Raw genomic sequence first — 14,822 nt, 5'->3', positions numbered from 1 at the left:
TGCTTAAAGGATTGATTTACAGAATGTTTAAAGATTCACTGTAGGTAGGTAGCTAGAGGAGCGGACCATAATCAGTTTCTGTGTTTTCAAGAGAAATGCAGAGCAGTCCTCCGGACGTGGGAACTGCCTTGACCAGGGCCAGAACACAGATGAGCTCTTATCTGCTCCAGTGCTGTCTTTTAGAGGAGCTATGCACCATTACTAACCTATATGAGTGCTTGTACCCAAAAAGGACATTGGTCTGTTAGAAACATGATGGCAGACTATACAGCCTATAGTCTGGCCATTAGTCCTGGGGGAATTCCACATTACTGCAGAGCACAGAATTTCCCTCCTTCACAGAATTTAGTTTTTGCTTAGAATTTGAGAGAGTCCCTGTGGGCTGTGAACAAGCAGAGTCTGGCCTGTGGCAGCAGCTGGCCGCAAGCGGAGTCTGTCCCGCTCGCAGCGAAGATCACGCCAGAGGATCAGCTGACCGTGAGCAGAGCAGTGAAGATTAGCAGGTCCAGCATAAGAGGGAACAAAGCTCTTGAGCCTGTGTGAGAGAGTGTGTGTGTGAGGGGGTGCTTTTGTGCAGGAGAGAAGAGGAACCTGAGTGATTGGGTGTTGTGCAAGAAAGAGGGAGCTTGTGTGAGTGTGGGGCAGAGAAGAACCGGGTGTGTGTGTGTGTGTGTGTTTGAGAGGGACAGAGGGAGCCTGTGTGAGAGCCTGAATGAGAAAGGGGTCAAACTGTGGGAGTGGAGGGGCTAGGGTGTGGAAATAGAACGGAAGGACTTGAGTATTGAGGGGGGAGGGAAGAGATGGTGGAGAGCGAAGGAGTTGGGATCTAAAAGGGCAGAGTGAAAGAGGTCTGGCCAGGGGAGTAGGGAGAGAGGTGGAAAGGACACTTACAGTGTACTTCTAGGAGGATTCTGCTCAACTCTGCATCTTTGAGTAATTTTTTTGTATTTTATTTTAAATTATTTAACACAATACACATCAGTCTTTAATATAAAGTGTGCAGAATTTTACAGAATTTTAAATTTTTGTGTGCAGAATTAGATTTTTTGCACAGAATTCCCCTAGGAGTAGCCAATCCACACCTACTAATTCAGTTTTACAATCCCTGCCTTTCCTGCAGAGATCCCCCTGTGTTTATCCCATGCTTTCTTGATTTCAAATACTGTTCTAGTCTCCACCACCTCCACAGGGAGGCTGTTACATCTATCCACTATCCTCTCTGTAAAGAAATTTCTCTTTAGATTATTCCTGTATCTACCCTCTTTCACCCTCACCCCATGACTCCTCATTCTAGAGCCTCCTGTGCATGCAAAACATAGGGGAGATAAGATGGAAACGCATACCTCAGTCTTGCCTTTCTTCTAGGGTGTACATATTTAGATTTTTGTCTGTTCCTATATGTTTTTTATGGTTATTTTATGATTTTATTGTTTTCATATTTATTTCTCTTATTTTTGCTGTAGACCATTGTGATTGCTCACAGAATGACTGTATATAAATACAATAAATAAAATAAGTGAAGAGGAGTGAGCAAAGGGAGTCATCTGAAATTAACAAAATGTATGTTTGACTCTATGCATGTTTTAACTGTCTGTACTCTGCCTAGGTCATTAGATATTACAGGTAATAAGTTTGTAAATAACATAAAATAAGTAAATATCGCATCAACACCATATAGAACAGATCATCAGAAAAGAAGAAATCTTAAAAGAAACTTCACAGTAAAGTCAAGGGACTGTTCCGCTTAAGAAGGAGAAGAATAGGATTCCGGCAAATTGGATTGAGCAAAATCAGAATTGCAAATAATAAAAAAATGGCTCAAGAATGTACTGGCACACAACGAGGGAATGCAGAAAATTGAAATCAGTCCCCTAGAAGCACCGGGGGACCCTTTGTGCTTGAGGTATTGTGCTTTTATAAGCAATGGAGTATGCCGTGATCAATGCATTAAAGATTTGTTCTTATGAAATTTAAAAGTTTGGGACTGACTTCAATTTTCTGCATTCCCTCGTTGTGTGCTTAATATAATTGGAGTGCAGTACTTGCTCCGCTACTGTGCTTTGTGGATTTCAAGAATGTTCTGGATCATAAAAAAAATATATTTAAGGCACTGGGAAGCTACTTGGCAGGGTACTTCAAAGATAAGGAAGCCCCTGTTGTTAATTACATCTGTACAAAAATCTAGGGATTTTTGTCTTCTAGCCTATGGTAAATGGAGCCACCTCAGGACTCATCTGTACCTGAAGGTTTAAAAATGTTTTATTCACATTTTAAAGATTATTTTCATCTGTCTGGAGAGCCGGTTCAGCTCCGAGTAGCTTTAGAGAGTGACAGCACAGGGAGGCTCCAAACACACTATATCAAGACTAGTTGAAACAATATCTAATGGAACACATGACAGAGATTTAACCGCTCTACCAGCCATCCCCAACATTCCTTTAACGCATCATCCCAAAACCAGAAAAGCTTTAACTGGGGGAGGCAATGGAGCGGTGGAAAAACTCACCAGGGCTAAGAGTTTCCATTTAGTTGTATACCACCTCCCCTTTCCACAGGGATCACCTTCGGCGGCTGCAGATGGGGAAAAGATTTTCTGCAGCCCCGGATCACCAGGATGCAGTCCAGTGGGAATAGCAAAGCTGTGAGGCCCAATCAGAAAAAAAACTGAAGTCCACACCAAAATGTTGTTCCAAAGAAGTAAAAAAACCCAAAACAAAATCGCAAAGTCTAATTAGACCAAAATAAAGATGACAGAATAAAAACCCTTTAGTAGCCCAAATCCAGTATTTAACTTCAAAATACAGCTTTTCACTTTTGCAGATGTAGTTGCAGTGCTGTCCACTTCAAAACGGATCACTTTTCAGGAGGCTTTTCCATACCAACCCCACCAGGCTCTTTACTCTGACAGGACCCCCCTATGCAGCGCTGGAAGCTCCCCTTCTCCTGATAGATTTGACTCTAGCTCTGGACTTCCCAAGGCAGCCTAAAGAAAAAAAAATCCCAAACACAGAGGGATGCGCTATCTCCTTCTAAACCTTTCTACGGTAGGTTTCTTAAGCACTTCAGCCTCTCAGATCTTTTCAAACCCAGAGCCACTCTAGGCTGCAAGCCTCAACCTCAGTCTGCAGATGTTTGACTGACTGGTGAGACCTTTAGCACCGCTATTCCTTCAACTGCTCCAATTCAACCAACTCAAATCAATTCCTACTCTGTGCTTGTGGAAGCACCTTAAGTGCCCTTCCTCCCAAACCCATCCCCTTACGGAGAAGGAACTCTCTTCCACTCCTCCCACTCAGATGGAAACTTCTCCCTGTTAAACATAGCACCTAATTCAACCTTTATAGTAAGGCCTAAACTGCCTTACATAGTAGTATGGTTTAATAAGTCTCAAGTTCTTCTGTTTTCCAGCTCTCAGATCATCTTTGCAGGGCTAGATTATCCTTCCACAATTTTTTCAAGGCACTTTGCTTTCAAATTCATATATTCCTTTAGCAGCATTGTGTATCTGTTTCCTGAGCAGATAACATGGTATTAAAAGATTTATTCTCCAGTCCAAGGTGTTTAGGCAACTCACCAAAATATTCCCCCCCTTACCCCCCCCAATGTGAGAAACTGCATTCAGAGAAATGTCTTGTAGAGGCTGTGGGCCCAGTCACAGCTGCAGACTGCAAGGAACCATCAGCCATCAAAGGCGATAAAGAAGAAATAACATCAAACTTTCCACTATCTCCGGAGGAAGAGGCTTTTGTCTCCTAGAAATCAGCTGGGACCTTTCCACGGCAGACTCCAGTTATCGGAGTCAGCCCCCTCCACTGGGCCTTTGAGCTCCCCCTCCAGTTGGTTGCATTTTGTATCAGCACAGCTGAAAAGGCCACGGAGTCTCTCCCAGTACTGTCGGGACCCAAGAGCTAATAACAGTCCGAGAGGGGTTCCCTCTTGCTTCCCCAAATCACTGCTGGGTTTTTTTTTTCCAATCCTGGCCCAGTGTGTAGCAGTACCCTGTCTAATCTTGGTTAGGTTTGTCAGTACAACTCGTGCCTGCGGCTGTGAATGGTGCCGTAGGATCTGGCTTCTTGAAGAGGTGGTATTGAGAATTTCTTACGTAGAAGTGAACTCTGTTTACATTCTGCCGCCAGTATGATAAAATTGTAAGCCTGTAAACAGGCATGTTTTGTCTTTCTCCAAGAGTGCTGCATTTTCAGACATATCATGAACATGTTATTGCCAGCCCTAGAGGAGAGAGAAATGTTGCAAGGAATGTCTGTCTTCAGACTTGTTTCAGCGCCTGGATACAGTCATCTTTCCCTTAATAGCCCATTTTGGCATATTCCGTCACTCATCCCAAATACAAACTAAAAAGTGCATTTACATGTTCATGTCTGTAATAGATTGCCCTGCAGGAAACAAATCCATCTCTGAACCACCTCCTAGCTTTGCAGGCAGTAATGGGCTGAAATCAATAATAATTAAGTTGGACATGTTTACAGTAGTAGTTTGCCTGGCAGATTTTGGATCCCCATGAAAAAGCTGTGCTCAGGTCACTTAAAAATAAAAAGCCAGACCATGTGGAACCTGTTTTCAAAAAGTTTGTAACCCCAACCCTAGAGGCAGATTACACTCTGGGGCTATAATTGTTGTCTCTTCAGGGCTGGAAGCTCAGGCTAGTTCTCTCATGATCTCTATCCCCCAGGACCTGGATCCTTTTTCTGCAGAGGAGAGATTTCTTTCAAGGCCCTGAGTGGTAAGAGTGACTTGGACGCACATCTCTCTTATTCCCCGGGGAGTGGTATCTCTTCTTCACTATGTGTGTATGCAGTTTGTGCCCCAAAAACACCACACTGGAAATCTTTACTGATGGACAATCGGGTTATGGAATGGCAACAATAATAAAATCCTCAGCACCACAATTATCTTTCCTTTTTCTTACGGTTGTCCCCTCTATCTGTGCATGAACTTCACTGCCAGGGAAGAGAAACATCCACTCTCCAAGGCTTGGCTAGGTGGACTTCCCAAGTGGACAAAGGGTATCTTTTAGCTGGGCAAGAAAACCCCTTCCAAGCTGGTAAAAATGGCAACATACAGTCTGCACAGAAGGTTAAATTCCTCTCTCTCCCCAGGGGCTGAAGTCTCCTGATGGATGTCCTCAGTGGTCTCAGTTTTACTCTTACTCATGTTAGGCATTCTTTATCTATTCTCTGGATCCCAATGCAGGAAGGAAGGGGCAGCAAAAAAAAAATCTTTCTCCTGGATCCCAAAACTTAAGTCCTTTCTCCTTCAACAGAGTTTAACAACCGGAGTTCCTCCTTGCAGCACGTCACCACCACACCTCTTTCCTTGCTGAGGATATAGTGGGGCAGGTCTTCCCTACCCCGGGCAGCCCCAAACACACAGGGTTCCCCGTGCCCTGAATCCAGGAGGGGTACCCAGGGTCTCACAAGGTTCCTACTCCGAAAAAGTGTCACAACCCGCAAAAATGAACCCAGAGGTAAATCCCAAACTAGCCAGTGAGTGGACTGGAAGGAATTCTCTCCTGACCCTGATCAGAATCCGCAGGCAAGGATGTTCCTGACTCCTCTGATTGGGCCTGAAAAACCAACTCAGAAAAAAAAACTCCTCTCTACCTCCTAAGTTCAAGCAAACCATAAGGGACTGCCCACAGTCTCTGTGGAGAGAGCTGCTTAGGAAACCTTACCAGGGGGGACGGCCATTCCAGCATCCTCAAAGGGAGGGCCTGCATTCGAATGGCAACCTCTCCCGTTCACTAACCTATACTGCCCTTAGCTAACTAAGGACTTAACGGTAACGTGACCGTAGGGTCCGTTACAAGTTTATTCCTTGCTGTGTTTATGGCAATCCTCTTTAGACAAGGCCCTGCACGTTTCATACTTGGAAGCCTGCGGCTTTCACTTTTAATGACAGTGGTTTAGATAGATATGTCTGTACCTAGGTATGATAAGATTTCAGCTACATAACTGATTTATGAGGCTCATTTTATAACAGCCTGTGTAGGGATAAAGTCAACAGGTACTTGGCACTCTCAAGCTTTAGCTTGAGTTTCTCACTTTGAAAATTTGTATTTTATCCTGGTTCTCGCATACACACACACACACACACACACACACACACACAAAGTTACACCTGCTTGGGAGCAGGTATACATTTCTGCATGTATTTACTTGCATACTTTTGAAAACTGAAAGGATGTGTGTAAATGCTTTTCCTCCTACTAACTGCGCCCCTTCTTCCCCAGAATGCCTCTTGCTAGTACAAGTAAAAATGCGTGCAAAATGGGGTTTTGCGCATACTTTTACACACAAAACTCTCTAATGGATTTTCAAACCACCGGTTACGTGCATGAAACAGTTCTATGCATGTAGATCGCTTAGAAAATCAAGGCCTTTAAGTCCAACTTGTGTATATATTGGTGACGGAGTGTACCGACAACTCTCTCATTCTACCTTAAGGAACCCGGCTCAGTTTTGTAACCCAGTCCTCCTTAAGGCAGAATGCTGCAAGGGATTCTGGATGAAGGGAGGTTCCCTTCACCCTGCCATAAGAATACAGGCCTAGAAAGCTTGAGAGAGCCCCAGCGAGCTGGTAGGACCTCCTAGTACACCTATATGGACTATGTTTACCTGACAGTTGTGCCTGATGCAAAGTGAGCTACTATTTTGGTTTCTGTGATTGTGAAGCAATGTGAATAAATACTTGCACCAGACAGCTCTTGTCAAGTCTCATTGTGATTCTCGGCTATTCCTGAAGCTGCAGCAGGCCCGAATATGCTTAAGCGGGAAGCACAAGTAAAAAAAAACAAAAAAAAAAACTCCTTGCAGAGTTTTTCTTTTCCTGGAGCCTTCTGACTTCAGATTTGGCTATAGTGGGCCAAGGGAGCTAACCTCATCTGGATATTCAGGAATTGGGGTCAAGTAGTAAGTTAGGGCTGAAGAGACCAGAAGGTGTGTTTTTCTCTACCTCGTGTGAGTTATCCATTTGGGAGCTGGCTCCCAAAGGGACATAAAATGGAGCATGTAATCCAGGTCCTGGCCACTGGCCAGCAACAGCTGCAGAATGCTCTGCAAATACATAGTTAATTGATCTTGTAGATGCTGCTGTTGAACGCAACAAAGCACAGTCTTAACTCAGCTAGCTGAGGCCCTGCAATCTGTTGTCCAGAATACCTCAGGCACGGTCACCTTCATCTTTTTTAAGATGAAGGCAGGAGAGGACCCAGAGGTCTTTCTAAGAAAAAAAACAACTTTGAATGGATCACTAGACAGCTTACTTGGCTAATTTGTTCACAGACAGGAGTCAAGCGGCTTTCCAGGCAGCCAATCCAGATGGGAGGGCATTAGGGCTCATAGGAAGCCCTCCCAGAATATTATCTGCAGCAGTTCTGGCGAGCGGCCCTACAGCCTAGGGAGAAGCCTCTGTCACTGATTGAAAGATGCTGGTTGGACGTGGCTCCAGCCGGAGGCAAGATCAGGACTGAAAGTAGCCCATCAGATACTCCTAGAGTGGTTCCTAGACTGTTTAGACCAACCCATGTAGAATTGTCTGCCAGCACACCGGGCTCGACTTTGGAAAGAGCCCTGGAGGGTGACGGAAGCCTTCCACCAGGCACAGTCAATGCCCACCGGCATAAGGAGCTTACAGATACAACCTGTATCAATTCCCTGGTGTGGTACAGAGGATAGAGGACCTCAGCAACGAACCTCCGAGGTAGGGGACACGGCCTCCGTAATGGCTTCCAGATGCCAACCTCGTCCGCATGTTTTAACTGTGGACAGAAAGGGCACATGGCAAAGGATCGTCTATATGGCCGAAGTGTGTCTATGGTCGGTCGTGAGGAGGAAAAAGTGCACATAATTAAAAATAATGCTCTGATGCAGCAGTGACCCTCAAGCTGAAAAAAAAAAAAGGGGCGTCCAGAGAGGAGGGAACAACCCAGAAACGGGGCCTTGCAGATCCTCTTTTTTTTGTGCCCTTTGTGCAGAGAACAGGCACAAAGAAGACCACGAGGCCCCGAGGCCTGCGGCCTTCTCGCGATCGGCCCCGACTGGAGACTCACGCGGCCTAGCGACCCGCCCACTTGCCTACCATACATCCTGCCCAGGAGGACCTTTAAAAGTAAAAGCTCCAGCCTTTGGCGTCTTGCGCAGAAGGAGCACGACTAAGGGGCCTGCCCCTTAGTGCGCCCCTTCGTGCGTCCAATTCGGGCCTACCCACCACTAGCACTGTCGGCCTCTTCCCTTTGTGCCAGTTTTGTGCCCCATTGCCACCTCCTCCTCCCTTTTCCCCTCGAACCGCCCCCCCCCCCCGCTCCCTATGCTCCCTCCCCATCTCCCCCCTCTTAGACCTCACTGCAAAGGAGCCAATTCTATTTTCCCCCTATGCTTTGCCTCAACAGAGCTCCCCTAGCTAATTTCCTTAGATTATGAAGTGTCCCCCCCCCCCCCCCCACAAGTTATAGTCCCTTATCCCCTCTCTATTTTGCAATCTCATCGCAGTCTAGCCTCCCCTCACTCTAGACACTTTTGCTAATCTTCCCAATTCCTGGTATACCCCTAGCTACCCCACTTCCTCAGATCCCATCCACTACCTCACTCTGTTGCTTAACCGGTCCAACTATCTGTACCTGTGTACCCACTAATCTTTGCCTTTCTTTCCCCACAGTCCCTGAGCCGGTGTATCCCACGACCTAGGGTCTGCCTCCCATTCTTCCTGCACTCCCATTCCCCCCATTCCTGTGTATCCCACGACCTAGGGTCTGCCTCCCATTCTTCCTGCGCTCCCATTTCCTCCCCCCCACTTATGGCCAGAGCCACTCTCACCGAAATGTGCCATCTGACCATCCCCATCTTGCCCCCACACCTGCCGGCCCAAAATCAATATAACAAACATTCATCCCTCTACCTATCACAAATCGCTAGTGCCCATCATGACTTCGCCCCTCACCCAATTTCTAGGCCTATTTTCCCTAGTCATATCATTATTCAATGCACAGTCTATCCTTAAAAAAGCTCCCCTACTCACAGATGACAACCCAGACATATGTGCTATCACTGAATCATGGTCAAAAGACGCAGATCATGTTTTCATCAACGAGCTCCCCTTACAGACCTACGACATTTTCTCTATCCCACGACACAAGAAAAGAGGAGGAGGATTACTCCTAGCTGCTAAAAAAAAAAAAAAAAAATTCCTCAACCTCAAACTCCAACCCTCACACACACCCCCTAGATTAGAAATTGGGTTTTTTAAATCCAAGACCCTGCAGATCTGCCTCATCTATGCGCCCTCAGGTCTACTCAAACATGACCCATCCCCCCTCATAGAATATATAGCAGACAACATTAATCCTGACACCCCTGCAGTCATACTCGGAGATTTTAATCTCCATGTCGACATCAGCCCTGTTACACTGGCATGTGAAACCCTCCTGATCACCCTCCAGGCCTTAGGCTTCAGACAGCTTATCACCTCTCCCATACATAAAGCTGGTCACACCCTCGACCTCCTCTTCGTTAACTCCCACATCATCTCATCCAACACCCCCACTGCCACCCCCATCCCATGGTCTGACCACTTCATTATCAATGCCCACCTTACTACCAACACTTATACACACAGGCAAAAGTCACCAGATAACATATATGCGTTCTTTACCTTTATTTTTATCACACTTAAGTTTTAAGTTAAAGAATTACAGTATATCGCATATATGGTTAGCCCATAAAGGGAATTTCAATACACACTACATATAGCTTATAATATTTTGAATCGTGTATCTGAACAACTTCGGCACCCTCTGTTTAAAGTAAAATCTATTTCAAATTTATTCATGTGCCTATTTGTAAACCGTTGTGATGGTATATCACTAAACGATGGTATAGAAAAGTTTTTAAATAAATAAATACACCCCACCTAAGATCTCTCAATCACAGAGTAAGACTATTACTTTCCGTAAGCATTATTCATGAGAGGATCTTACCCTTGCCTTTGACGAAACAGATAAGAACCTGGACCTCTCCAGCCCAGACACAGCTTTACAATCCTGGAACAACATCACCACCAAGATAGCCGATGAAATCTGCCCCTTAGTACACAAAAAAATCCCTTTATCGATCACAGACAAAAATCCATGGTACACTAATGAACTCAAAAAGATCAAGCAGGACCTCAGATCGAAAGAGCGCACCTGGCGTAAACAACTCTCCCCTGCACACACAGCAATATACAAACACACACTTCACAATTACAGACAAGCCACTCTCCAAGCCAAAAGGGACTTCTACGCTGCCAAGATTCACGACTACCAATTCAACTCAAATGTTCTTTTCTCCTATGTTGTGGAGCTCACAAAGTCCCCACTCCCCAGCTCCCAAGAAGAAAATACAAATGACACATGTAGTACTTGCAAAATACTTCCAGAATAAAATTGACAATATACTCCTTCGATTCCTTACGAAGCCCTCCCCTACCCAACAATGACAATGGAATCACTCTTCAGTCTTTCGACATCACAACCACCCTGGAGATAGAAACCATACTAAAAAAGATGAAACCGGCCTCCCACATCTCAGACACCATCCCTTCCAAAACCTTCCTCACCATACCCACCTCCATAGCTAAACCCCTAACTGATTTAATCAATTGTTCACTTACGAATGGCAAAGTTCCAGACCCCCTTAAACTCGCTGTTGTCAAGCCCCTCCTTAAAAAACCCACCTTAGACCCCAGTGACCCCTCTAACTACCAGCCCATTTCTAACCTGCCTTTTGTCTCTAAAATCCTTGAAAAGGTAGTCAATACATAACTCTCTGATTTCCTCGAAGACCATAACATTCTGCACCCATCTCAATTTGGCTTCCATAAAGGTCGCAATACTGAAAACCACCCGCTAGCAATCACCAATACCATCCATATAGGCATGGACCAAGGAAATTCATACTTACTCACCATCCTAGATATCTCTGCAGCCTTTGACACAGTCAACCACCAAATTCTTCTATCCCGGCTGTCAGAGATAGGCATTTCCGGCACAGTGCTCTCATGGTTCACCTCCTATCTTACCCACAGAGAATACCTAGTAAAAATTGGCAATTCTGAATCCCCACACATCCCCCTCATGCAAGGTGTTCCACAAGGATCCTCACTATCCTCCACCCTTTTTAACATCTATCTCCTCCCCCTCTGCTACCTACTTTCTGACCTAGGCCTCAACTTTTTCCTGTATGCGGATGATGTGCAAATCCTTATCCCCATTCAAAAAACCCTCAAGAGCTCCCTGCAATTCTGGGATTCCTGCTTAGTCTCCATCAATGCCCTTTTAGCCAACCTCCAGCTTGCACTTAATGCTGCAAAAACAGAAATCCTTCTCTTATCTAACAATCCTGAACTCACATCTCAGGCCTCACCCAACGTCGCCACCACAACCCACCACCTCTTACCCTCTGTAAGAGACCTAGGCGTTGTATTAGATCAACACCTTAATTTTAAACCCCACATCAAATCACTACTAAAAGGAGGTTTCTATAAACTCCACATCCTCAAAAAACTGAAGCCCCTCCTCCACACCCAAGACTTCAGTCTAGTTTTGCAGTCCACCATTCTATCTAAATTGGATTACTGCAATTCCCTTCTTCTAGGCCTCCCATACACTACGATTAAACCCTTACAAATCCTGCAGAACACCATGGCAAGAATCATCACCGACACTCGCAAAAGAGAACACATCACCCCCATATTAAAAGATCTACACTGGCTTCCCATCACTTTCCGTATACAATACAAAACCCCCTCACCATTCTTCATAATGCTCTTTACAAAAACAATCCCGCATGGCTTAAGGAAATGCCACGCTTCCATGCCTCTAATCGCCCTACTGGAGCCACCCTTGCTGGCACCCTCCACACCCCAACCCCTTAAAACTGCGCATCTCTCCCTCACCAGAGAAAGAGCATTTACCATCGCTGGCCCCTCCTTATGGAACTCACTCCCCACTTTTCTCCGCCTTGAACCTTCTTTACTCAATTTTAAAAAAGGCATCAAAACATGGCTCTTCCTGGAGGCCTGCCCAAATGCAAATCAAACCTAAACCGCTCTGTTTTCCCTCCCAATTTCAGATACGCTCTGTTCCCCACTACCAATGATGTTCCTTAAGGAAATGTTGATTATGTAATTTATTGAAATGTTAAGTTAATTTTGTTTGTTACAGTTCCTTCATATGTGTTTCTCTCTCTCTCTCTCTCTCCTTTCTTCTTCTCGCTCCCTATGCTCTGTCTTTGCCCGGCCCCCTCTCCCTTTTTTTTCTGACTACTCCCCTTCCCCCCTTCCCTGTTTTTTGTATTTTTTCCTTCTGCTGGAGTTGATTGTAAACCGGTATGATGTGTCCTATGAATATCGGTATATTAAAAGTTCATAAATAAATAAATGTAAGCAGTCTGAAACTGAAAAGTCCTTAAGTGAACAGAGTAGGGCAGAAACGGCAGGGGGATAAGAGGAATTTGATTCAGATGATAACCTAGGGTGCCAACTTCCATGTTCTGGGGTACTGTTATTCAGACATAAAGGAAAAAGCATAGGACTACTTCTGTGGCCAAGTCCTAAAGCAAACAAAAAGAGTGCATGGGGTAACTTGCTGGTGCGGCAGTTACTACCTTTAATCAAATAAACCTTGATACTTTTGATGCAACTCCAACATTGCTCTCTGCTTCAATGGCAGGGGAAAAGGGGAATCGTATTAAAACAGCAACCATCGAGGACCCCGACTTTTACGGTCTGTGGAACTGATGAGCATGGGGGTAACCAGCACAGTGCAGCGGGTTACTACCCTTAACAGAAGGCATGGGATTGCTACCCTTAACCAATAAGCCTTGATGCTACTGATGCAACTGCAACATTGCTCTTTGCTTCGAAGGAGGGGCATGGGGGCTGAAAGGAAATAGAAATTTGGATTCAGGGACAACCAGCACAAGCCATGACTTTTTTTTACAGTCTGGGATACTGATGCACAGACATTAAGAAAAAAAAACCCACAGGCCTGCTACTACGGCCAAGTCCATAAGCAAAGTACGACAAGCAAAACTGACTGATACATGTGGGTAACCTGCACAGCATGGGAAGCTTGCTGGGCAGACTGAATGGACCATCGGTCCTTTTTCTACCATCATTTCTGTGTTTCTATGATATGACAATTCACCCAGCAATACTAGGATAATTGAAATCACTCATTATTACTACACTGCTGATTTTGTTAGCGTCCCTAATTTCTGTTAGCATTTGTCTGTCCATTCTGGTCAGTTGGATGGTGATACAACCCCACTGCTATTTTATTCCCCTTTTCACCAGGAATTTCTATCCATAAAGATTCAACATTGGATTGTTTCCTGCAGAACTTTTATCCTATTTGACCTAGTGTCCTCTTTAATATATAGGTCCACCTCTCCACCGATTTCATCCATCCTATCATTTCGATATAATATGTACCTTGGAATGAGAGTGTCCCATTGGTTAGCCTCCTTCCACTAGGTCTCTGAGATGCCAGTTACATCCACCTCTTCATCCTGGGCTATACTCAATTTTCAAAAGGTTTTACACCCGTGCTTACCTGCATAAAAATGCTTTTTTGAAAAATGTCCCATATGAAGGTAGAAGTGCGCATGTTCTTTCACAATGTGTTATTACTCTTGTGGAAATGGGGGCAGGTTTAAATCTACAGAAGGAGAGTGTGTGTGGAAATTTATTTTAAAATCACCAGAGCACCTGCAAGCTGTGTAGGAAGGCTGAAAATTGCTTTCTATATTTAATGGGCTTTTGCCTTTGTAAAAGCTTTCAGCAGATTTTGACTGCACAGAGTCCAGTAGCAAGCATTTGTGCAATAAAGGGAGTAGTAGTAAATCCTTGAAAACTATTGGTGAAGTGTGTAAAAAAAAAAAGAAAAAAAAAAAGTTTTTGCAGACCCTTATTTCATAGCACTGGGGCTGAAGGATAACCACACATAATTACTGTTATTTCTAACAAATGTAATGAGAGGCAATGCCATGTCTGTATAGCTTCGGGAAAACAGATGAGGTAATGTAACAGTTGCGAGTTCTTGGGATGAATGACTGCTTTTTTGATGGGCTTCATTGATTAAACCATGGCTTTAACGTTTTTGGTAGGTCATCCGGAGTTCCACGCTAGAGAATACTTCTTCAGGTTAAACTCTTTATCAAGGAGCTTCAGTTTGAGATCTGATAGGCCGGACATAAGAACTAAGGATCTAACGGGTGTGACCCTAAGGAGTAATTTGACCACCGAATCTTTGTGGGTAGATGAATGAAAAATTAACCCTTGGTTCTTTTTGTAATTGTACATATTTCTGTTTTGTTGTTTGTTTTCAGGATCAAGAAGAAAACAAAGGAGCTACCAGTTGGCCTGAGTTTTACATCGATCAGTTGAACTCAATGGCAGTTGTGAGTATTTTCCTGTTCTGGCAAGTACATGAATGAAATAGCAAGCAGCTGCACAGTGCTGGCGGCAAACAGTTAAGTCAAGAATATTATTGTTGTGGTTGCATTTGTGCTGCTGCATTCTGGTGATAAAAATACTTCAGTAAAGATTTTTTTTTATTATTGGCCAGATGGGACTGTACAGTCATAAAGAATTTATGGGCCAGATTACACAAGATTTGAAATATCTTCCTGCAGCACTTCCATTGCTGGTGACATGACATAATCCTTCCTAGTCACATTTTTATGTAATTTTTCCTCTCTAGTTGCTATCTGGCAGTAGGTGAAACAATTCTGCAAGTTTTATTTGATTTTGTTTTATTATTTTAT

The 14,822-nt window shown here is 44.4% G+C and overlaps 1 protein-coding gene across 3 annotated transcripts in view; it reads left to right on the top strand.

The window, feature by feature from the left end:
- Nucleotides 1–14,822, top strand: part of DAAM1 (dishevelled associated activator of morphogenesis 1) — a 323,492-nt gene that overhangs the window by 185,979 nt on the left and 122,691 nt on the right. For all 3 annotated transcript variants that reach the window (XM_029598201.1, XM_029598202.1, XM_029598200.1), the window contains exon 4: nt 14,385–14,456. In XM_029598201.1, coding sequence (XP_029454061.1) covers nt 14,385–14,456 — 72 coding nt within the window. The remainder of the gene's footprint in view (nt 1–14,384; nt 14,457–14,822) is intronic.

The sequence above is a fragment of the Rhinatrema bivittatum genome, chromosome 4 (genome assembly GCF_901001135.1).
Source record: "Rhinatrema bivittatum chromosome 4, aRhiBiv1.1, whole genome shotgun sequence".
Classification (NCBI taxonomy): Eukaryota; Metazoa; Chordata; class Amphibia; order Gymnophiona; family Rhinatrematidae; genus Rhinatrema; species Rhinatrema bivittatum.
This window is presented reverse-complemented; position numbering and strand designations above follow the sequence as displayed.